Source organism: Dreissena polymorpha, chromosome 4, assembly GCF_020536995.1.
Source record: "Dreissena polymorpha isolate Duluth1 chromosome 4, UMN_Dpol_1.0, whole genome shotgun sequence".
In the NCBI taxonomy this organism is placed as follows: Eukaryota; Metazoa; Mollusca; class Bivalvia; order Myida; family Dreissenidae; genus Dreissena; species Dreissena polymorpha.
This window is the reverse complement of record NC_068358.1, coordinates 141844824-141866777: the sequence shown is the minus strand read 5'-3', so window position 1 is coordinate 141866777 and position 21954 is coordinate 141844824. Positions and strand designations below refer to the sequence as shown.

Below are 21954 nucleotides of genomic sequence, written 5' to 3'. Positions count from 1 at the left end.
ATCGACCGCCATTTAGGCAATTTATCGCTTAAAATGCTGATGAAGGTGATTTTTCTGTGTCAAGAGATACCTACCTTGTTCATATATAACATATCAGAAAAAAAAAAAATTTTTTTTTTTTTTTTTTTTTGGTCAATATGATAAAAAATGTTGTTTTATGACAAATTGATAGTGTTAAAGTGATTTGGCCACGCGCCCTTCACCTGTGGTTTAATCAATTGAGAGCTTGACTGTTTATGTTGTTGTTATTTCCTAAAAGAATGTTTACCATATATATACATCAGGCTTCCTGAAAAGGCCCGACCGCCGGTCTTGTCCGGCAAAATGCTTTACGGTCCGGTGAAGTTTCTAATATCGCCGGTCCTTGTGACAGGCCAAAAAAAAAAGATTAAATACCGAAAAGTCTTATACTTACGAAAAGAAAGAAAACACCCTATTACTGTATTAGTATCTCTCTTTCATGAATTTCGAGCCTTTTTGCCATTAAGAACACAAAAGCGTCACTAGTTCTGAAGAGTGCTCTCCTTTTGTTGTTTTTTTGAAAAAGTCAATTTCATTTGTCCGATATATCTATCCAATTACAAAGGTTGTAACAAAAAATTCACATGAAAAAAATGTTGTTGCTAAAGTTCTCCCATCCACATCGTCAGCTTCTGTGGTCATCGAATCAGATACAGGGCTTTTTTTCCTTCTTTGGGACCCGCCGAAAATCGGCCCTTTTCCCTGAGATTTTTTTTTCCCCTCAGCAGGTAAATTTTCCCCCATACTTCATTTTTTCCCCTAAAAAAAAAAATAAAAAAAAAAAAATTGTTTTTTTTTTTTTTTTTAACTTTAAATACATAAGTTAACCTGATCCAGTGTAGAAAATATAACATATTGCATAATTAAATTATCTGTTGCCTTGATTTTGTTTTAAAAACAGCAAAATATGTTGAATTGATTATTTAAGACTTTCCTTATTTTCCCCAAATCCGGCGTTTCGTGTCATTTTTTTCCCCAAAATCCGGCATTTTGCGCGATTTTTTTCCCCTCAAAAAAGGCCAGGCCCTTTCCCCAAAATCAGATAAAAACCCCTGAGATAGTGAATGGGAACCAGTATTGTCAAGTCTGTGCCTGAGAATGCAACCATGCAACAGCCTCATTTTACCATGGACAATGACATTGCAAAACTGTGTGACGAAGACTCTGATTGTGATTCCGATGATGGTCTTGACTTTGAGGATGAAGAAGGCAGCACCAATCGTGTTATGTTATTTTGTTTTGAGTCTGACTAGAATTTAAAGCTGTTGTCCATCATACACTGTAATCACTAGAACACGCAAGTGTTTTTGTTTTACCTTATGAAGTGTGCTTATACACAGGCTGCACATTGCAATAAATAGGAGTTAAACTTAACTTAATTCTTCAGTTATAAACTCATGTTGTTCAGTCAGGTGAAGTTTTTACCGGACAGGCTAACTTTTCCATCAGCCTGTCCGGTTGACAGGCACTTTTTGAGACTTTTCAGGAAGCCTGATACATGTACATGTATGAAAAGATAATGTTTCTTAGATGTTTACAAGTAATCTGCTATGCTGTAAATCAATGTTTATAAATCCTACACATTTAGATCATAACACTTTAAAACACTTTAAATGAGAAAGTCGGAATCTTCTTTTACTGGTCAATCTAACTTTGGTAATTTTTTGTCATACCCATGTTTATGATACTACAAGTCGAGCCATGAGAAAAAAGGCGTAATGAGTATCCGACCAGGCGTATATCAATGTCGATGAGACTCTTTGCCTATTCTGTACATTTAATGTGAAATTGACATTAATGCTGTCCTAGAGAACAAGTCATAAATGAGTTTAACTTTTTATATAGATTTTGGTAATTTTTTTGGAAATAAAAACAAGTGCAGTACTCAAAACATGTTTAAGCATAATTCATATATAGAATCTTATTGTATTTATATAATTTAATAAGATTTAGTATAGCTCACATTTATAGACTATAGAGTATATATAAGCACCTTAAATGACTTTTTGCGCATTGAAAAATAAAAAAACACTTAAAAAATCGTCCCAGTATGTAACATTACGCAATACAAATCTTAGAACGTATTTTTGATCGATTAAGGTGCATAATCTGTTCAACCAATAATCCAGTTGAGTGTTTAGTGTAAGTTTACCTTTGAATCAAAAGTCGATCAAAAGAACCTTGATATCAAAATAGCGGCCAATTGTGTTCTTATTTGGGAAAAGGGATGTTTCAAGCGAACAGCGGCTCCTGCAGGAAGTAACTGTATAGTGCAATATGCCAATAGAGATAAATGATAATCTTATGATGCTTATAAAATTGTTAAAATAATTGTAAGCGATCTCATTGTTGACGAAGTTTATAGGTAACTTACATAGACCACAGGCAGTGTGACTTAATTTTCAATGGTACAAGCAGTGCCATAACTTAGTTTTATTGCAAAATGACGTTTGTGTACTTTATGAATACTATATGCAAGAAAGACCCAAGACAGAGATACAACACATGTTAGTTGAATATTTTAAAGATAGTCAGTTCATATCATCATTTAAAATTTATTGTGTTTGCATTTATGAATACCAGTAACAAATAATAATATTACTAGATTAAACATGCCATGTGCTAAGTCAGTTTTCTATGGAAATGGTAAATCCCCCTAAATATTCCTAAATACCCTTTATGGCCGAAACATAGGAGTTATATGCCCTTTAACAACAATAATATCAGGGGGTAAAATACCCTTTAGACTAAATCCTTATCTGAAGCTCTGGTTTTATGTTGATATAAATATAAAGTTATTCTGAACATATTGAATGTCTGTAGCTTTATTGATGACTTGATTGTAGAATTAAGCACCAAAGATGGCGTTGTGTTTCGATTTGAAGAAATGCGTGGTTCCATGCCAATACCATTTGATGGATGTCCATTTGTGCAATTGGGAACGGAAGTAAGAGAATGCCACCATGGTCCAAATAGGAAGGAAACAAAGAAAACTCAGCCTGTAAGGTTTTCATATAACACAAAATAATGATGAGAAATTGTATTATTATTGAAAATGATTGTTTTCTGGTATTATTAATTATTTGGGTGACACCTTTACAGGCACGATTGCTTGGGTTAAAGAGAAAGTGCCAGGACAGTTGTTATGTCACTACCAGTAGTGTGTCTATTTAGTGTTCCCCATGGGGGCATGGAATTGTGTGCATCCTTGGCATATCAATTGCTGTGCAGTGAAGAAAGTTGTTTACCTTGCATGATGTCATTTGATGTGTCAAAATAATGGAATGCAATTGATAAGTAAAATGGAAACTATTTGTGATGTTTATATTACATGGGAAACAAGGTATAGCATGTGATTAATAATTATAATCTGATTTTTCCATAATCATATATTGTTCAGTCTATCTACCTGTTAAGGTCTCACATTTACATATTTTTCTAAATGTTTAAAAGAAATGCTTTAAACTAAACGTTATCGTTTAAACGGTATCTCCATGTCACTTTAAAAAGCATCTGTGTCAAACTGAAATTAATACTTTTTCTAGAAATTATCATTCACATGTCATTCGCGCATGAAGTCACATTAAAAACCAACTGTTCTCATGGTTGTCAAACCACTGGGTTACATTCTATCTAGCTTCATGCCATAATATTTTGCAACAAAGAAAAATTAATTTATGTCGCACAATTTGATTAATAATACAACTATTTTTTATGTATAACAGTAGGTTTGACAAACTTAGTCATTATTTGTTGAAAACGTTCCCATATGGGGACTTTTCCGGCAACAAGCCTCATTCGCAATCACCCACAAAAAAAAGATGGTGGGAAATTTTCCTTGTGGTCTTTATGCCGAAGAGCGTCGAATTTTCAAGATGTTTTGGGGCATGATAATGCAACTAGTGGCTGGAAAATATCCTCAAATATGGGCCTTTGCCCTATGTGATAATTTTGTATACAAAATAAAAGTCTTTCAGCATCTGTCAATAAATTTGCTAATAAAATATTCCTATGTCAGAAAATAAGGAACTAAAATACATTATTTTGATATTGACTGCAGTTAAAATGTTTGCGGATTTGGTAAACATTTGTTCAGCCAAACACAAAACGCAGCCGTTTAAATGCGAGACCTTTAAAAACACGGTATCTGGCAGTCTGTCTGGTTTCTCTCTGTCTGTATTTCGTTTGGTGCGTCTGTCTGGCTTTTTATTAATTCATTTACCTTTATTGTGATACATTCATCTAAGTTCATTATATGCATGAATAAAAAATAACAGATGAAACGGTATTTTACGAAGCTGAATTTGGTTATTTTATAACATATATGTAAAAAGGTCTAATATATAAGAAATCACAGAAATATTATAGTTGTTTATTGTCAACATCACTTTACATCAACGTAAGTAAAGTCAAGAGGGTACGGATATTGGGTTTTGCTTAAGAATTTAGCAAGAATAGTATAATATAGTCATACAGTGTATTCGAGGTGAATGGCATTGTGCGATTGTGAATTAAGGTGTTTATGTGTCCAAGAAACAATAAAAACAACATCATACCAACTTCATTCATTTTTATGCCCCCTTCGAAGAAGAGGGGGTATATTGTTTTGCACGTCGGTCCGTATGTCCGTCTGTCCGTCCACCAGATGGTTTCCGGATGATAACTCAAGAACGCTTAGGCCTGGGATCATGAAACTTCATAGGTACATTGATTGTGACTCGCATATGACCCCTATTGATTTTGAGGTCACTAGGTCAAAGGTCAAGGTCACAGTGACCGGAAATAGTTAAATGGTTTCCGGATGATAACTCAATAATGCTTATGCCTAGGATTATAAAACTTCAAAGGTACATTGATCATGACTAGCAGATGACCCCTATTGATTTTCAGGTCACTAGGTCTAAGGTCAAGGTCACGGTGACCCAAAATAGTAAAATGGTTTCCGGATGATAACTCAAGAACGCTTATGCCTAGGATCATGAAACTTCATAGGTACATTGATCATGACTCGCAGATGACCCATATTGATTTTCAGGTCACTAGGTTAAAGGTCAAGGTCGCGGTGACCCGAAATAGTAAAATGGTTTCTGGATGATTATTTAAGAACACTTATGCCTAGGATCATGAAACTTCATAGGTACATTGATCATGACTCGCAGATGACCCCTATTGATTTTCAGGTCACTAGGTAAGAGGTCAAGGTCACGGTGACCCGAAATAGTAAAATGGTTTCTGGATGATAACTCAAAAACTCTTACGCCTAGGATCATGAAACTTCATAGGTACATTGATCATGACTCGCAGATGACCCCTATTGATTTTCAGGTCACTAGGTCAAAGGTCAAGGTCACGGTGACTCAACGTAGAAAAATGGTTTCCAGATGATAACTCAAGAACGCTTACGCCTAGGATCATGAAACTTCATAGGTACATTGATCATGACTCGCATATGACCCCTTTTGACTTTCAGGTCACTAGGTCAAAGGTCAAGGTCACGTTGACTTGACACAGTAAAATGGTTTATGGATGATAACTCAAGAAAACTTACGTCTGGGATCATGAAACTTCATACATGTAGGTACATTAGTCATGACTCACATATGACCCCTATTGATTTTCAGGTCACTAGATCAAAGGTCAAGGTCACAGTGCCAAAAAACGTATTCACACAATGGCTGCCACTACAACTGACAGCCCAAATGGGGGGCATGCATGTTTTACAAACAGCCCTGGTTTTGAATTACCACCACAATGGAGGCTGTATTCCATAACATTTTGAGCTACAAGGACTAAACATCTTACGAAAATACATTTTTCTTCAAATATCAATTGTCAATATCACAGTTACCGGTACATAGAACATAGTACATAGAAGGATGCTTTGTTCCTCAGCGATCTAAAGAAAAATCACAATAATTTGGATGAATTGCATTCGTTTTATTTCGGCCAATAAGACTCCAAATTTGAAGTTAATTTGGGTACATGTGTGTTATTTTGCAAATGATCAAGGAGTATGAAAAAACACTGAATTGCTTTCCATTTGTAAACTGAAAAATATAAATGATATTTTGGTAAGAGATTTTCATGACAGTTGAACAAAATCTTTGACAAGCTATTAAAGACGAAATAAGATGTCTTCTAATTAGTTCATGAACTGCTTAAGTTTGTATTTTGCTTATTCACTGTATATAGTGTGTTAATTCTAATATCAGTATTTGCTTCAAATTTCACTGTTAAACCTGGAAAGAATTTATATTGATGACCTGTTCATGATATATTTCATAAACAGGATCCTTCATTTTATTTATGCAGAAAAGGTCAGCTATTCAACCGGCATTGGTGTTAAATAAGATTGATGTGCAATGGTATTTCACTTTTTATGCCCCCCGGTAGGGTGGCATATAGCAGTTGAACTGTCCGTCAAGAAGATAGCAAATTGATATTTGGCATGCATGTGTATCTCATGGAGCGGATTGGAGCTGCACATTTTGAGTGATGAAAGGTCAAGGTTATCCTTCAAGGTTAAAAAAATCCAAGGGAAAAAACAAGTTTTAAAGGGATATAATTTCTATTTATCATCTGGCAGGTACAGACCATTTTTACAAGTGAAGTTATATTTTTTAAAGGGATATAATTAAAAAAAATAATCAAAGCAGCGCAGTTTCTGACAAACACATCCCTTGTATTAATTTAAGGAATTGTCAGAAAGGCAGCAGGTATTTTAAAAAATGGAATAACAAAAGGATGATTTTGTAAAATCATTATTATAATTTAAGTAATCAAAATTATAATATGATATTTAATGTATTAAACATTCATAAATTGTCTTGTCATGAATGCATACAAATTGAACATTTATGCAGCTGTTGTTACGTTTTGTTTGTAGGCAGCTCCTGAGGTTCAGATTATCACCAATCAGACGTCTATAGCAATGGAGGAAGTGGCAGCCGTAGCCGTTAGCAACGCTAAGCAGCTGGCACCAGAGGTAATTAAGGTAATGTCACTGAAAGAAAAAGAAAAAAGTGTATAATTATTCTTGCCCGCACAATTACTGCTTATTTTCAGCATGTGTGAAAAAAAAATTGTGCAGACGATATCCTTTTATTAATTTTAAAGCTTCTAAATTCCACTACATGTTTATTTTTTACAGTAACACTGGAAGTCAAACAGAATTAGCACTGCAATTTGCAGGTTGACAATATTAAAAAAATTTCATTAAAATGACATGTTTGTTAAAGGGGCCTTTTCACAGATTTTGGCATGTATCGAAGATTGTCTCAGAGGTCGGCCAAGAGGGCGACTTGGGCGAAATTTTCGCCAAACATCGGCTCATATTGCCTTTATTTAAGAGAAAAGTGAAATTCATTTAGCCCTATTTTTCAAGTAAATCCATAAACAAACAATACCTCTAAAGCAGCATCACATTTAAATTCCAGCAAACACAATTTATTTCCTCACACCCGATAAAAATAAATACAAATGAAGTCAAATCTCCAATAGTTTTAACACATTGCATCCTCTATGGAGCTAATGTATTAATGCTGTATCTGACAGTACTGCATGCTGCTGGCAACGTAGTCTACTAGTATTGATCAATGCCTTTTGGCCATAATTGCCACCTGCTGGGGTGTTACAAGTTTACAGTTTTAACTCCTAGAAATCGCCCCAACATCAAAGAACTTTGATGTCTACAGTCTTCTGAGAGCATTGATAGCTTGCAGTTTTTAGCTCGACTTTTATATATGAAATATATATAGTGGAGCTATCCTACTCACCCCGGCGTCGGCATGAGCGTCTGCGTTAGCGTTGGCGTCTGCGTTAGCGTGAAAATGTTAAAGTTTTCCTACTACCCCAAATATTTCCTTTGTCCCTTGACATATTGCTTTCATATTTTGCATACTTGTTTACCAACATGATCCCAATCTATAAACAATAGCAGACAACTCTATCAAGCATTTTGTCATAATAATGGCCCCTTTTCCACTTAGAATATGCAGCAAATGTTCAAGTTTGCGTACTGCCCCAACTATTTTCAATGTTCCTTGACATATTGCTTTCATATTTTGCATACTTGTATACCAACATGACCCCAACCTATAAACAAGAGCAGACAACTCTATCAAGCATTTTATCATAATTATGGCCCCTTTTCCACTTAGAATATGCAGCAAATGTTAACGTTTGCGTACTACCCCAACTTTTTTCTATGTCCCTTGACATATTGTGTTCATATTTTGCATACTTGTTAACCATCAAGACCCCAACCTATAAACAAGAGCAGACAACTGTATCCAGCATTTTGACAGAATTATTGCCCCTTTTATATTAAGAATATGCATATTATTGATAATTCTATGTTAAAGTTTGCGTACTACCCGAAATTATATTTCCTATTTCCTTTGACATATTGCTTTTATATTTTGCATACTTGTTTACCAACATGACCCCAACCTATAAACAAGAGCATACCACTGTATCAAGCATTTTGACATACTCATGGCCCCTTTTACACTTATATAATTGAACATTTTGCTTAAATTGCCATAACTTCTTTATTTGGTATCACATTTTATTATTACTTTCACAAAACAACACTTACCTGAATACCACTATGGATTCAACCCAAACAATACCCCACGCCCCTACCCAGAATCCCTCCATCATCTAATAAATTACCACACCCCACATTATACCCTCCTCTCACCCCCCCATACCCCCCCCTACCCCGCCCAATTTTTGTTTTTGTTTTAAACATCAAATAAATTACCACACCCCACATTATACCCCCCCTCTCCCCCCCCTACTTTCCTCCCAATTTTTTTTTTTTTTTTTCCTTTTTTTATTTTTGAAAGATCTTCTAATAAATTATTGAATATGATTAATTTCCCCATGATGGCTTACGTTATACTGTCAAGCACTCGAATAGTCGAGCGCGCTGTCTTCTGACAGCTCTTGTTTAGGGATTGGTTTAATTGACATCATTTAGAAACCATGTTGTGATTGTAAAAGACTTGTGTATTTAAATGGTTATTTAGCTTAACTGGCCAGAGGCCAGCGGGGCTTATGTCATGTTCCTGTGTCCGTCGTGCGTAAGTGCGTCCGTCCGTGCGTTTACTTTTTCTTTAAACATCTTTTTCTCCTAAACTACTTGTCCAATTCTGATGAAATTTCTCAGGAATGTTCCCGGGGTGAACCTCTTACAAATTTGGGCAAATTATGCTCCTGGGGTCAAATTTGAACCTGCCCTGGGGGGGTCAAAAATTGAAAAATTGCTTATATAAGGCCTATTTTGTGAAAAATTTAAAAATCTTCTTGTCCATAACCATTTGGCCTAGGGCTACCAAATTTGGTATGTAGTGACATCTTATAGTACTCTACCAAGTTTCTTCAAATTATGCCCTTGGGGTCAAATTTGACCCTGCCCCGGGGGTCAAAATGTTGAAAATTTGCTTATCTAAGGCCTATTTTGTGAAAACTTTAAAAATCTTCTTGTCCATAACCATTGGGCCTAGGGCTACCAAATTTGGTATGTAGTGACATCTTATAGTCCTCTACCAAGTTTCTTCAAATTATGCCCCTGGGGTCAAATTTGACCGTGCCCGGGGGGTCAAATGTTGAAAATTTGCTTATATAAGGCCTATTTTGTGAAAACTTTAGAAATCTTCTTGTCCATAACCATAGAGCTTAGGGCTACCAAATTTGGTATGTAATGACATCTTATTGTCCTCTACCAAGTTTCTTCAAATTATGCCCCTGGGGTCAAATTTGACCGTGCCCGGGGGGTCAAAATGTTGAAAATTTGCTTATATAAGGCCTATTTTGTGAAAACTTTAGAAATCTTCTTGTCCATAACCATAGAGCTTAGGGCTACCCAATTTGGTATGTAATGACATCTTATTGTCCTCTACCAAGTTTCTTCAAATTATGCCCCTGGGGTCAAATTTGACCCTGTCCTTGGGGGGTCAAAATGTTGATAATTTGCTTATATAAGGCCTATTTTGTAAAAACTTTAAAAATCTTCTTGTCCATAACCATTTGGCCTAAGGCTACCAAATTTAGTATGTAGTGACATCTTATAGTCCTGGACCAAGTTTCTTCAAATTATGCCACTGTGGTCAAATTTGACCCTGCCCTGGGGGTCAAAAAATTGAAAATTTGCTTATATAAGACCTGTTTTGTGCAATCTTTAAAAATCTTCTTGTCCATAACCGTATGGCAAAGGGCTACCAAATTTGGTATGTAATGACATTTAATAGTCCTCTACCAAGTTTGTTCAAATTAAGCCCCTGGGATCAAATTTGACCGTTCCCTAGGGGTCACAAAATTGAACATATGCTTATATTGGGCCCATTTTGTGCAAACTTAAAAAATCTTCTTGTCCATAACTATTGGGCCTATTTCTACCAAATTCGGTATGTAGTGACATCTAATAGGTCTCTACTTAGTTTGTTCAAATTATGCCCCTGCGGACAAATTTGACTCTTCCCCGGGGGTCACAAAAATTAACATATGCTTAAATTAGGCCTATTTTGTGCAAACTTTAAAAATCTTCTTGTTCATAATTATAGAGCCTAGGGCTACTAAATTTGGTATGTAGTGATATCTAATAGTCCTTTAGAAAATTTGTTCATGACTCGCAGATGACCCCTATTGATTTTCAGGTCACTAGGTCAAAGGGCATGGTCACAGTGACCCAAATTGTAAAATGGTGTCCGGATGTTAACTCAAGAACGCTAATGCCTAGGATCATGAAACTTCAAAGGTACATTGATCATGACTCGCAGATGACCCCTATTGAATTTTAGGTCACTAGGTCAAACATCAAGGTCACGGTGACCCGAAATAGTAAAATGGTTTCTGGATGATAACTCAAGAATGCTTATGCCTAGGATCATGAAATTTTATAGGTACATTGATCATGACTCGCAGATGACCCCTATTGATTTTCAGGTCACTAGGTCAAAGGTCATGGTCACGGTGTCTCGACTTAGAAAAATGGTTTCTGGATGATAACTCAAGAAGGCTTACACCTAGGATCATGAAACTAAATAGGTACATTGATCATGACTCGCAGATGACCCCTATTGATGTTCAGGTCACTAGGTCAAAGGTCAAGGTCGCGATGACTTTACACAGTATAATGGTTTCCGGATGATAACTCAAGAAAGCTAATACGCCTAGGATCATGAAACTTTATAGGTACATTGATCATGACTCGCAGATGACCCCTATTGATTTTTAGGTCACTTGGTCAAAGGTCAAGGTCACAGTGCCAAATAACGTATTCACACAATGGCTTCCACTACAACTGACAGCTCATATGGGGGGCATGCATGTTTTACAAACAGCCCTTGTTATATTTTGAGATGATTCTTTACAAAGAAAGATGCTACTATTGTATTTGTTATAAATGTGTAAAATGCTCTTAAGAAGGAACCAGAGATTATTAACCCTTTACCAAACACTAACAGGATTTTACAGGTTTGTAGCTGACAACTTTATAAATAATTGTGATAAAAGAAGAAATTGCTCAAGGTGAGCAATTTCTGCTTTTATCACAATAATTTCTTCCCTACCTGATCATTTCCTTCAGATTCCATTACAATTTAATTGTCGTCTGCAACCTCTTTCAAATTGGGAATGTCCAAAATGTGTCGTTTGGTAAAGGGTTAAGGCATTTTGATACATATGGATCTTGTGAATCTGTTTCAAATCAAATAAGTAGATTTGATCTTCAGCTTCTAAAAATATGTGAAATAGAAAGAACGACAATATCTTTTGGAGAGATAAATGTACCTACGTTATAAGCAAAGGACCTGTGCAACAATTCCCGGGCTTTTAAGTCTGTTTAGTTAACACGGTAGTAACTTTGTCCATATATAAAAATGCTCACCCTTCCAACTTTAAACCCCCAGTGGGACAAGGGATAGAAAGAGAAAGTCACATGCTTGAGTACATTTCAACCCATGCGCATTGCACGTTTTTTTCGCAAAGAAAAAACAGTGGAGCGATACAGGGCCATCATGGCCCTCTTGTTTTAAATTTTGGGGTTAATGGGTCGTGTATGTAAATGTAATTTATATTTAGCACTTTCATGCACACTTGAATTCTGAAAAAGGGTTGTTTATTGTGTTGTTTTCTTTATACTTGATTGTTGATTTAATAAAAAATCAAGAGGATTGAATCAGCAGGATTCATAATGCACATCTTGTATTTAGCAATTTAAAGGGGTAAAAAATAATGCAACTAATTACAAGATATACAAGATAAAACAACAAAACATGACTTCTCCTTATTTCTCTTGACTTCTCCGTAAATGCCAGTCAAGAGAGAAGTCACTTCTCCCTAAAATTTTACCCTAGGCCGACCCCTGTTGTCTGACATTAAATGCTTTATATTGATAAATATAAACATTTGATCTTAAAAGCTCCAGTACAAAATCAAGAATAAAATTAGAAAAAGGAAAAAAAGTAACCCTCAACAGGGCTTGAACCACTGACCCCTGGAGTCCAGGAGTAAAAGTATACCACTTAATAGACCACTTGGCCATCCATGCTCATACAATTAAGAGTGTATTTTATACTTAATATAAGCAATCCTCGTAGTTTCACAAAATATAACTACAACAACAGAACTCTCCAAATTATTCAATCGTTTAGCCTTGCAAGGCTTTATAATTTTCAGGTTTTTAAATCGTCAAAAGATGCATATAATGGCTATTTTAGAGCATGGTAAATGTTCAGTATTACTGTTTCCTTACAAAGATCATAACTTTTAATACATGAAAATTTGCGAATCTGAAACAACTTTTTTTAGTTTTGTCAATTAACCAAAAAGGCCCCTTCGATATAAAAAAAATAAAATCAGGAGATGCGACTTATGAGTTTTAAGGCAGATACAGCAGGCTAATTCGTTTTTATGCCCCTGAACCAGCGGTTCTGGGGGCATATTAAAATTGCACTGTCCGTTAGTTAGTTAGTCCGTCCGGATTAGTTTCTTCTCAATAGGTCAAGCAATTGTCATCAGATCTTTGCCAAACTTCTTGAAAATGTGTAAGGCAATAACATCTAGGTCAAGTTTGATAAGGGGCCAAATTGACCCAGACACTTCTGAGTGACGACCCTTGAATCATTGCAAAATAGGTTTTTTTCTTGTTTCCGCTCACAAACTAGAGCAAATGTCATAGGACCTTCGCCACACTTCATGAAAATGTGTGAGGCAATAACATCTAGGCCAAGTTTGATAAACGTCCAAATTGACCCAGACACTCCTGAGTTACGACCTTTGAATCATCGAACAATTGCGTTTTTTCTGGTTTTTGCTCAATAACTCCAGCAATTGTCATGGTATCTTCACAATACTTCATGAATATGTGAAAGGCAATAACATCTAGGTCAAGTTTGATAATCAGCCAATTTGACCAAGACACTTCTGAGTTACGGCCCTTGAATCATAGAAAAATTGCGTTTTTTCTCGTTTCTGCTCAATAACTTGAGCAAATGTCAGAAAAGATGATATGTGAAGCTCACATGTCAATATCACTTATATGAGCCAAATGTAAAATATTTGCCGAATATATAACCCATTTGTAATAGTACTGATATCATAAATAACTGACAAATATCCTGTTTTAACCTAATATTTCCATAAAATCATTTTCCAATTATCAGAGGATCTTCGGGGGCATGTGTCATCCTTTGGAGACAGCTCTTGTATTTCTACATGTAATCTAGAACAATTACCCGCTACAATTTTGTGCATAACATGTATTTAAGAATTATCCCGAACATACATATGCTGGCGTCAAGAGGAAAATAATTCAAAGCACAAAGAAACGTGGCTGTTACTGCCAGATTCGAATGAAAACCATCTTGCGGTTCCCAGACTATAAGGTAAGATGATGTAATTATAAATAATCAAATAGAATTTAAAAAATCAATAATATACTTTTGAGTAAATTTTTTAGGCAATAGTTGTTTGAAGAGAATGTTTAAAAACAGAACAAAAAAAATGGATTTAATGTTCACAAACCATGTCAGAAACAATGTTAATATTGGTTTGTATTGTTTTATTAGTCCCCTACCAGTTTCACCGGAGGGGACTTGTTGTTTGCGCTCTGTGTGTCCATCAGTCAGTCAGTCTGTCACACTTTTCTGGATCCTGGAATAACTTTACAAGTTCTTAATATTATTTCATGAAACTTAAAACATGGATAGATGGCAATAACGACATTATGCGCGTCATTTCATTTTGTTCCTACGTCAAAAGTTCTGGTTGCTATGGCAAAAAACAACACACAAAAATTCTGACAATGGTGGAGCTGGTAGGGGACTTAAATTGCTTGACAATAGTCTTGTTATCTTTATGTGGCATTTATAGCGATTGATATTCTTTCATGACAAAATTAAAGAAAATGGTTTTGTTTTTTTAGCTCACTTGAGCACATAGAGCTCATGGGGAGCTTCAAGAATACCGTGTTGTTTGTCGTCCGTCAAGGTTGTGCATGCGTGCGCTAACTTTTTACTTCAACTGTCTTCTCCTTCTGAGCTGCTGGACATGGAATGACCCTGGAATGACTCTCTTTCAAAGTTGTTTAAATCGTTCTGGTCCTTTGCATCAGTAAATCACCAGGGCTAAAAATAGATTTTAAAAATGTAAGCTTCAAAATTCTTTCTCTTTAACCACAAGGCCTAGAGCTTAGATATTTAGCATGAATCATTGTTGTGTGGGCCTCTACAAAGATTGCTCAAACTATGGACCTGGGTTCAAAATAAGTCCAGCCCTGGGGCCCAATGGGTTTTCCCTGTATGTGTATAGTGAAATCTTCAAAAATCTTCTCTGAAACCACATGTCCTTGAGCTTACATATTTGACATAAAACATCATTCGGTGGGTCTTTACTTTAATTGCTCAAATTATTGCCCTGGGGTCAAAATTAGCCCCACCCATGGGGCTATTGTTTCTTCCCTATATTTGTATAGTAAAAATCTTCTCTGACACTGCAAGGCCTAGAACTTCAATATTTGGTATAAGAACCTACGCTCTTATGTTTCTGTTAATGCCGTTTGGGAAATTTAATCATAACGTTGGCGCGAAATATATATATACGCATCCAACGTCATACGTTGGCGCGAAATATATATATACGCATCCGACGTCATTTATCCATTGTTATTCTACTTAAATATCTGTTAAGTTTAAATTGTTTTAAGAGTGTGGAATTTTGTGTTTGGAAGAATTAATATCGGTAAATATATTGTTGGTACTTATATTGTATATGTATTTCTGTATGTATTATCATTATAATTACATACGTGCAATCGTTTGAATTATTTATTTAAATACTATGTTAATAATTTGGTATGTTTGACTGTATATATTATAAATGTATTGTATTTATTTTTAGAGAATCGTCAGCAAATAAAAATAATGACGCATATCTCGTGCCTTCGTATTGGAATGGCCATCTCTTAACATTGGTATTGATCATCTGTTGAATCCCTTCAAAGATTGTTTAAATAATTTCTCTGAGGAGTGACGCTTAGGCCAGCCCCGGTGTTTTCCTTAAATTTATATAATAACTTCTCAGAAACCATAAGGGCATGAGCATAGATATTAGGTTTGCTAAAATCTTTTCTGAAACCACAAGGCATATAACATATAAATTTGGCATGAAACATCTTCTAGAGGATCTCCATAAAGATTGTTCATTTTATTTTCCTTGTCTTAAAATTAGCTACCCCCTGAGGGCAGCTCAGGGGTGTCACAGTTCATGGTAAATCCGGATTTGAGGATTTAGGTCCTCTAGAGCCACTATTTATATTGATGTAAATAAGAGGTTTTTTATGGCCATTTTAAGATTCATATCACCAAATGTCATAGTGAACACAAAATATTTAACTTTAACTAACACTCTGTTTACTCTGGCCCCCAGAATACTCAGCTTTTTTTAAGGAGTATGGATTTTGGCCTAATCACAGCACTGGGCAACCAAATTGTTATACCCCACCGATAAATGTGTTTAATCATGCTGCCGTGTAGTCCATATGAACGGACTCCCAGAGCCTTTGATAATTTTTGCTATGGCGGCTCTAGTAGTCCATATGCACCCCTTCATAAACATGGGTGCAGTTCAGCGCACGGAATCCGTGCGCTTCACTAAAAAGACGTCGTTCGAGACAAATTGAGGAAAATAATGAATAAACTTCATAAACATGTTAAATTTACCTGAATGGAAACCTACGGATGTTATCCTTTGCATGCAACCTATAAAAACACGACGATGTTTCAACACACTTTTCTCGCTGACATATTCATGTTTAAATTTGAAACAGTGTATTCTGTATCTAATACCACATCGTTATCGACTTTAATAGGCTCCATCACATAACCCAACATGCAAAATATTGGTGTACTGCGACCTAACCAATATTGGGTCAATTTTCCAATATGGCAGATACAGTGTACGAAAGAAAAACTAAGTCAATAAAAAGCAATTATTTCTTGCTTTAATGGTACCATTTGGATGAGTTTGTGGTTTAGACAGGTAAACTTTAATAAGTTCTTGCAGTTTCAATGTTCCTTAACCCTTGCATTGTTGATAACATTTTGCACCCATGGACAAGAGAGAGCACATTGCAACTCTCAGCAACCCATTGGGTTATACAGTTGAATTATTGCAACTAGCTGCGGTGGTGCACGTGTAAATTTTGTTGGGATCAGCCTGGTTACTCCTTACAGTGTAGTTATGGCCCCTTATTTTACTGAAATTAGTGAATTTTTTCAACTTTTTTCCATCCGGAGCGGTTTCTCAGCATCTACTATATGGATGTTCATGAAACTTAAATAAATGTGTATCATCATGCTGCGGTAGTGCACTTGTAAATTTTGTTGGGATCGGCCTGGTGACATTGGAATTGTGCCCCCTTATTTGACTGAAATCAGTGACTTTTTCAACTTTTTTCCAACCGGACCTGTTTCTCAGAAACTATTGAGGGCTATGGAATCTCATGAAACTTAAAATAAATGTGTATTAGGATACTGCAATGGTGCACATGTAAATTCTTTTTGGATAGCCTTGGTAACTCCAGAGTTTTGTCCCCTCAATTGATTGAAATTGAGGATTTTTCCATCTGGAGCTGTTCCTCAGTAACTATTGCATAGTAATTCACAAAACGAAAATATATATTTATCATAAAACTGCGGTGATGCAAGCACAAATTCTGTTCCGACAGCCTTGTAACTCCATAGTTATGCCTCACTTATTGATTTAAATTGAGGATTTTTTTTCAGTCTGGAGCAGGTACTGTTTCAAGGAAGTTAATGAATCTAAGTACGGTGCTGTACGCATTAATTCTGTTTGAACATCCTTGGTAATTCCTGAGTTATGCCCTCGAAATAAATTCAATTTTTAGTAAATTTGTCAGTTTTAAGCTTTTAACAATTGCATTGAATTTTATGAAACTAAAAATAAAAGTGTATCATCATACAGCAGTGGTGCATGCATAAGTTTTTTTATCCCCCCGCTCCAATTTGGAGGGTAGGGGATAATGATGATGATTATGTGGTTATCTCCACCATCTTTCTGTCCATCCATCCGTCCTGGCCACTTTTTCCTCCTACACTATTAGCACTAGAACCTTGAAACTTAAACACGTGAGCATATTTGCGACAGTGCACTATTTGGAATTTTGATCTGATCCCTGGGATACGCGTTGGCTGCGGCCGCGCCATTTCCAATTTTGAGATTGGCTTAGTATCTCAAGAGTTATGCCCCTTCATTGATTTTTTAGCTCAGCTGTTTTCTGAGAAAACCCTAGGTATTGTCATAGCCAGCTCATCGTATCGTTTGCTGTCCGCTGGCGTCATGCTAAAACATTAATATTGGCTCTAAAATCAAAGTGCTTCCACCTTAAACTTTGAAACTTCATATGTAGATGCACCTTGATGAGTTCTACACGCCACACCCATTTTTGGGTCACTAGGTCAAAGGTCAAGGTCACTGTGACCTATACAAAAAAATTCTGACAAGCTTTCATTTATTAACTCCACTTTTCGAAGAAAAATGAGAGCTATACTACTCGCCCCGGCGTCGCAGTCGCCGTTGGTTAAAGTTTTTTAAAAAGTCAAATAACTTTAAGACTTTCAAAGATAATAAACTCAAACTTTGAATAATCCTTAATGGCAACAAGACAATTGTGTAGGTTAAGGTGCATAACTCTGTCAGCATTTGTTTTAGAGTTATGCCCCTTTTTATACTTAGAAAATTGAAAATTTGGTCAAGTTTTGTGTTTAGGTCCACTTTATTCCTTAAAGGCCCTATAAAGGTGACAAATCCAATTATTATGCATATAAACTTGCCAAATTTTTACCGGATTTCAGTTACTCTTTCATAAAAAATGCTAATAATACAGCTGAGGTGCAACGTTGTTAAGAAGTATTGAAGATATTCCCGTTTCATTATTGGAAGAAATGTTTACAACTTTGCAACTAACGTGATGTGTAGCCCCAAAGCAGTGACTTATGCTAAAAATAGCCAAAACAACATTCACTTTTAATTCTATTTAATACAACATTTTACCAGCAAAAAGTAACTAATTAGATCACTACAAACGTTTTGACCATTATTAGAAGAGATATACTTTGTGAGTGATACCGGAAAACATTGAAAATCAACGATATATTTTTGGTGACCTGAGGCACTTTCACTTTCACTTTCCCGAGTAAACAGCGATGTAAATAAACTGATTGTTTGTAAACACGATTGACTTGGAGGACACCGTATTTTGAGCTCAAAACAAGTTGTATTGCTCATATTTTTATGGTAATGTCCAATAGCATATACATATTGTTTTTTGATAACCTTTATATATAAAATACGGAAAAAATAATTAAAAATCGGTAAATAATTACGGATCTTCAACTTTATAGAGCCTTTAAGTATTAAAGCTAATTGCTTTCATACTTGCAACACTTACTAACTATCATAAGGGGACTGTGCAGGCAAAGTAATGTAACTCTGACTGGCATTTTGACAGAAGTATGGCCCCCTTTTTAGCTCGACTATTATATATGAAATATATATAGTGGAGCTATCCTACTCACCCCTGCTTCGGCGTGAGTGTGCAAATGTTAAAGTTTTCGTACCACCCCAAATATTTCCTATGTTCCTTGACATATTGCTTTAATATTTTGCATACTTCTTAACCAACATGACCCCAACCTATAAACCAGAGCAGACAACTGTATCAAGTATTTTGTAAGAATTATGACCCTTTTTTCACTTAGAATATGCATATTATTGATAAATCGATGTTAAAGTTTGCGTACCACCTCAAATATTTTCAATGTCCGTTGACATATTGCTTTCATATTTTGCAAACTTCTTAACCAACATGACCCCAATCTATAAACAATAGCAGACAGCTGTGTCAAGCATTTTGTAAAAATTATGGCATTTCTTCTATTTAGAATATGCATATTATTGATAAATCTATGTTAAAGTTTGCGTACCACCTCAAATATTGTCAATGTCCCTTGACATATTGCTTTCATATTTTGAAAACTTCTTTACCAACATGACCCCAATCTATAAACAAGAGCAGACAACTGTATCAAGGACTTTGTAAGAATTATGGCCCTTTTTCGTCTTAGTAACTGAATATTATGTTAGATTTTATGTTTAGATCCACTTGACTTCTAAAGTATCAAAGCTATTGCTTTCAAACTTCAAATATTTTCTTACTATCATGAGGGAACTGTACCTGACAAGTTCAATTTGGCCTTGACCTTTGAATGACCTTGAATCTCAAGGTCAAAAGAATAAATGTTAGTTAAATATCCATAACTTCTTTATTTGTTCAGATTTTATTAATACTTTGACAAAACAACACTTACCTGAATACTACTATGTATTCCACCCAAACAATACCCCCACGCCCCAACCCAGAATCCCTCCCCCCCCCAAATAAAAAAATAATTAGTTTTTTCCTTTTTTTATTTTTTTTCAAAGATCGTCTTATAAATGACCACACCCCACATTGTACACCCCTCTCAACCCACCCTACCCCCCCCCCCCCACAATTTTTTGTTTGCCTTTTTTTATTATTAAAAGATAGTCTAAATAAATAATCCCACCCCACATTATACCCCCCTCTCAACCCCCCCCCCCCCTACCCAACCCAAAAAGAATATTGTTTTCTTTGAAACATGGTTAAAAATACAAAAACAATAGTTATTTACTTTATTTTTGAAGGACCCTCCAAACTTCCCACCCAAGCTATTGCTATAAAACTTAAATTCTTATTAGTTTGTTTAATGTCTTTACAAATGTTCAAAAGGTTGTGGAAAATATACCTGAACTATTACGTTGACCTTATTGAATAATTTGAACACTTTTCCCATGATGGCTTACGTTATACTGTCAAGCACTCCAATAGTCGAGCGTGCTGTCCTCTGACAGCTCTTGTTTACTTAGAAAGTTAAATGTTTGGTTAAGTTTTGTGTTTTGGTCCATTTTACTCCTAAAGCATCATAGCTATTGCTTTCAGACTTGGAACACTCGCTAACTATCATAAGGGGACTGTACAGGACAAGTAGCATAACTCTGGTTGGCATTTTGACGGAATTATGGTCCTTTTTTGACTCAGTTACTCTGATTTTTTTGTTGAATTTTGTGTTTAGATGCACTTTACTTCTAAAATATCAAGGCTATTGTTTTCAAACTTCAATACTTTCTTACTATCATGAGGGTACTGTAATTGGCAAGTTGAATTTGACCATGATCTTTGAATGACCTTTAATCTCTAGGTCAAATAAATAAATTTTGCTTACATTGCCTTAACTTCTTTATTCAGGATCAGATTTGATTCATACTTTGACAAAGCAACACTTACCTGACATTCCACAATGGACTCCACCCAAACCATCCGCCACGCCCCTCCCCAGAATCCCCCCAAAAAAAAAAAAAAAATAAAATTAAAAACAAAATACCCCTTTTTTCATCTTTTTTAAATATATCTAATAAATGACCACACTCCCAAATTATTCCACCTCTCCCCCTCACAAACAAATTTTTTTTAACATAGTAAAAAACAACAAGCAATATCTATTTGTATTATGTTATTTTTGAAAGATTGGCCAACCATCCCACTCAAGCTATTGCTATCAAACTTGAAATATAATCTTATTAGTTTGTTTTATGTCTTTACAAATGTTCAATAGATTGTGGAAAATATACCTGAATTCAGAATCGTCTATACAGTAAAACGTCTTTAAAACATAAGCGATCAATATGTTTCAATAATGGTCCTCTTCCAGTTAGAATATGACTATATTACCTTGACCTTATTGAATAACAACAATCTTATCATGATGGCTTACATTATACTGTCAAGCACTCGGAAAGTCGAGCGCGCTGTCTTCTGATAGCTCTTGTTCAAAACTGCACCTGCAGCCGATCTTTAGCGTCTGTTATGCCGTGCTCTTGTTTTGCCATGAACTGTTTCTCAATGACTATTGTATGAAATGTATTGAAATTTAAAATTAATGTTATGTATTATAAGTTTTATATTGTGCTGGCACGCTTGGATTTTTTTTCGGTTCAGATCAAGAGTTATGGCCCCTTAATTGATTGAAATCGAGATATTTCTCTGTCTTTGCGGTTGTATGGAATTTAATGAAATTAAAATTAAATCGGTATTATCATACTTTGAAGGTTCTTGCATAACATTTGTCAGGATTATTTGGAAAGTTCGTAGTTGTATCCTTTAAATGATTGAAACTTAAGTTTTTTCTACACTACATCTAGCGCGATTTCTGCCATCCACCACACTCCCACCGTGGACAATTTTTCGTGAGCGTGGAAAATCACCACGATCTGAAGGTGTTTCCATCATGATAGATCGCGTCGACAGTGGCTGAACACTGCGCGCGT

The 21954-nt window shown here is 35.5% G+C and overlaps 1 protein-coding gene across 1 annotated transcript in view; it reads left to right on the top strand.

Moving 5' to 3' along the window:
- LOC127878849 (uncharacterized) overlaps positions 1-21954 on the top strand; it is a 45601-nt gene that overhangs the window by 10404 nt on the left and 13243 nt on the right. Inside the window, exons 2-4 of the mRNA XM_052425373.1 lie at positions 2868-3022; positions 6908-7006; positions 13797-13913. Of these exons, the coding sequence (XP_052281333.1) occupies positions 2868-3022; positions 6908-7006; positions 13797-13913 (371 nt within the window). The remainder of the gene's footprint in view (positions 1-2867; positions 3023-6907; positions 7007-13796; positions 13914-21954) is intronic.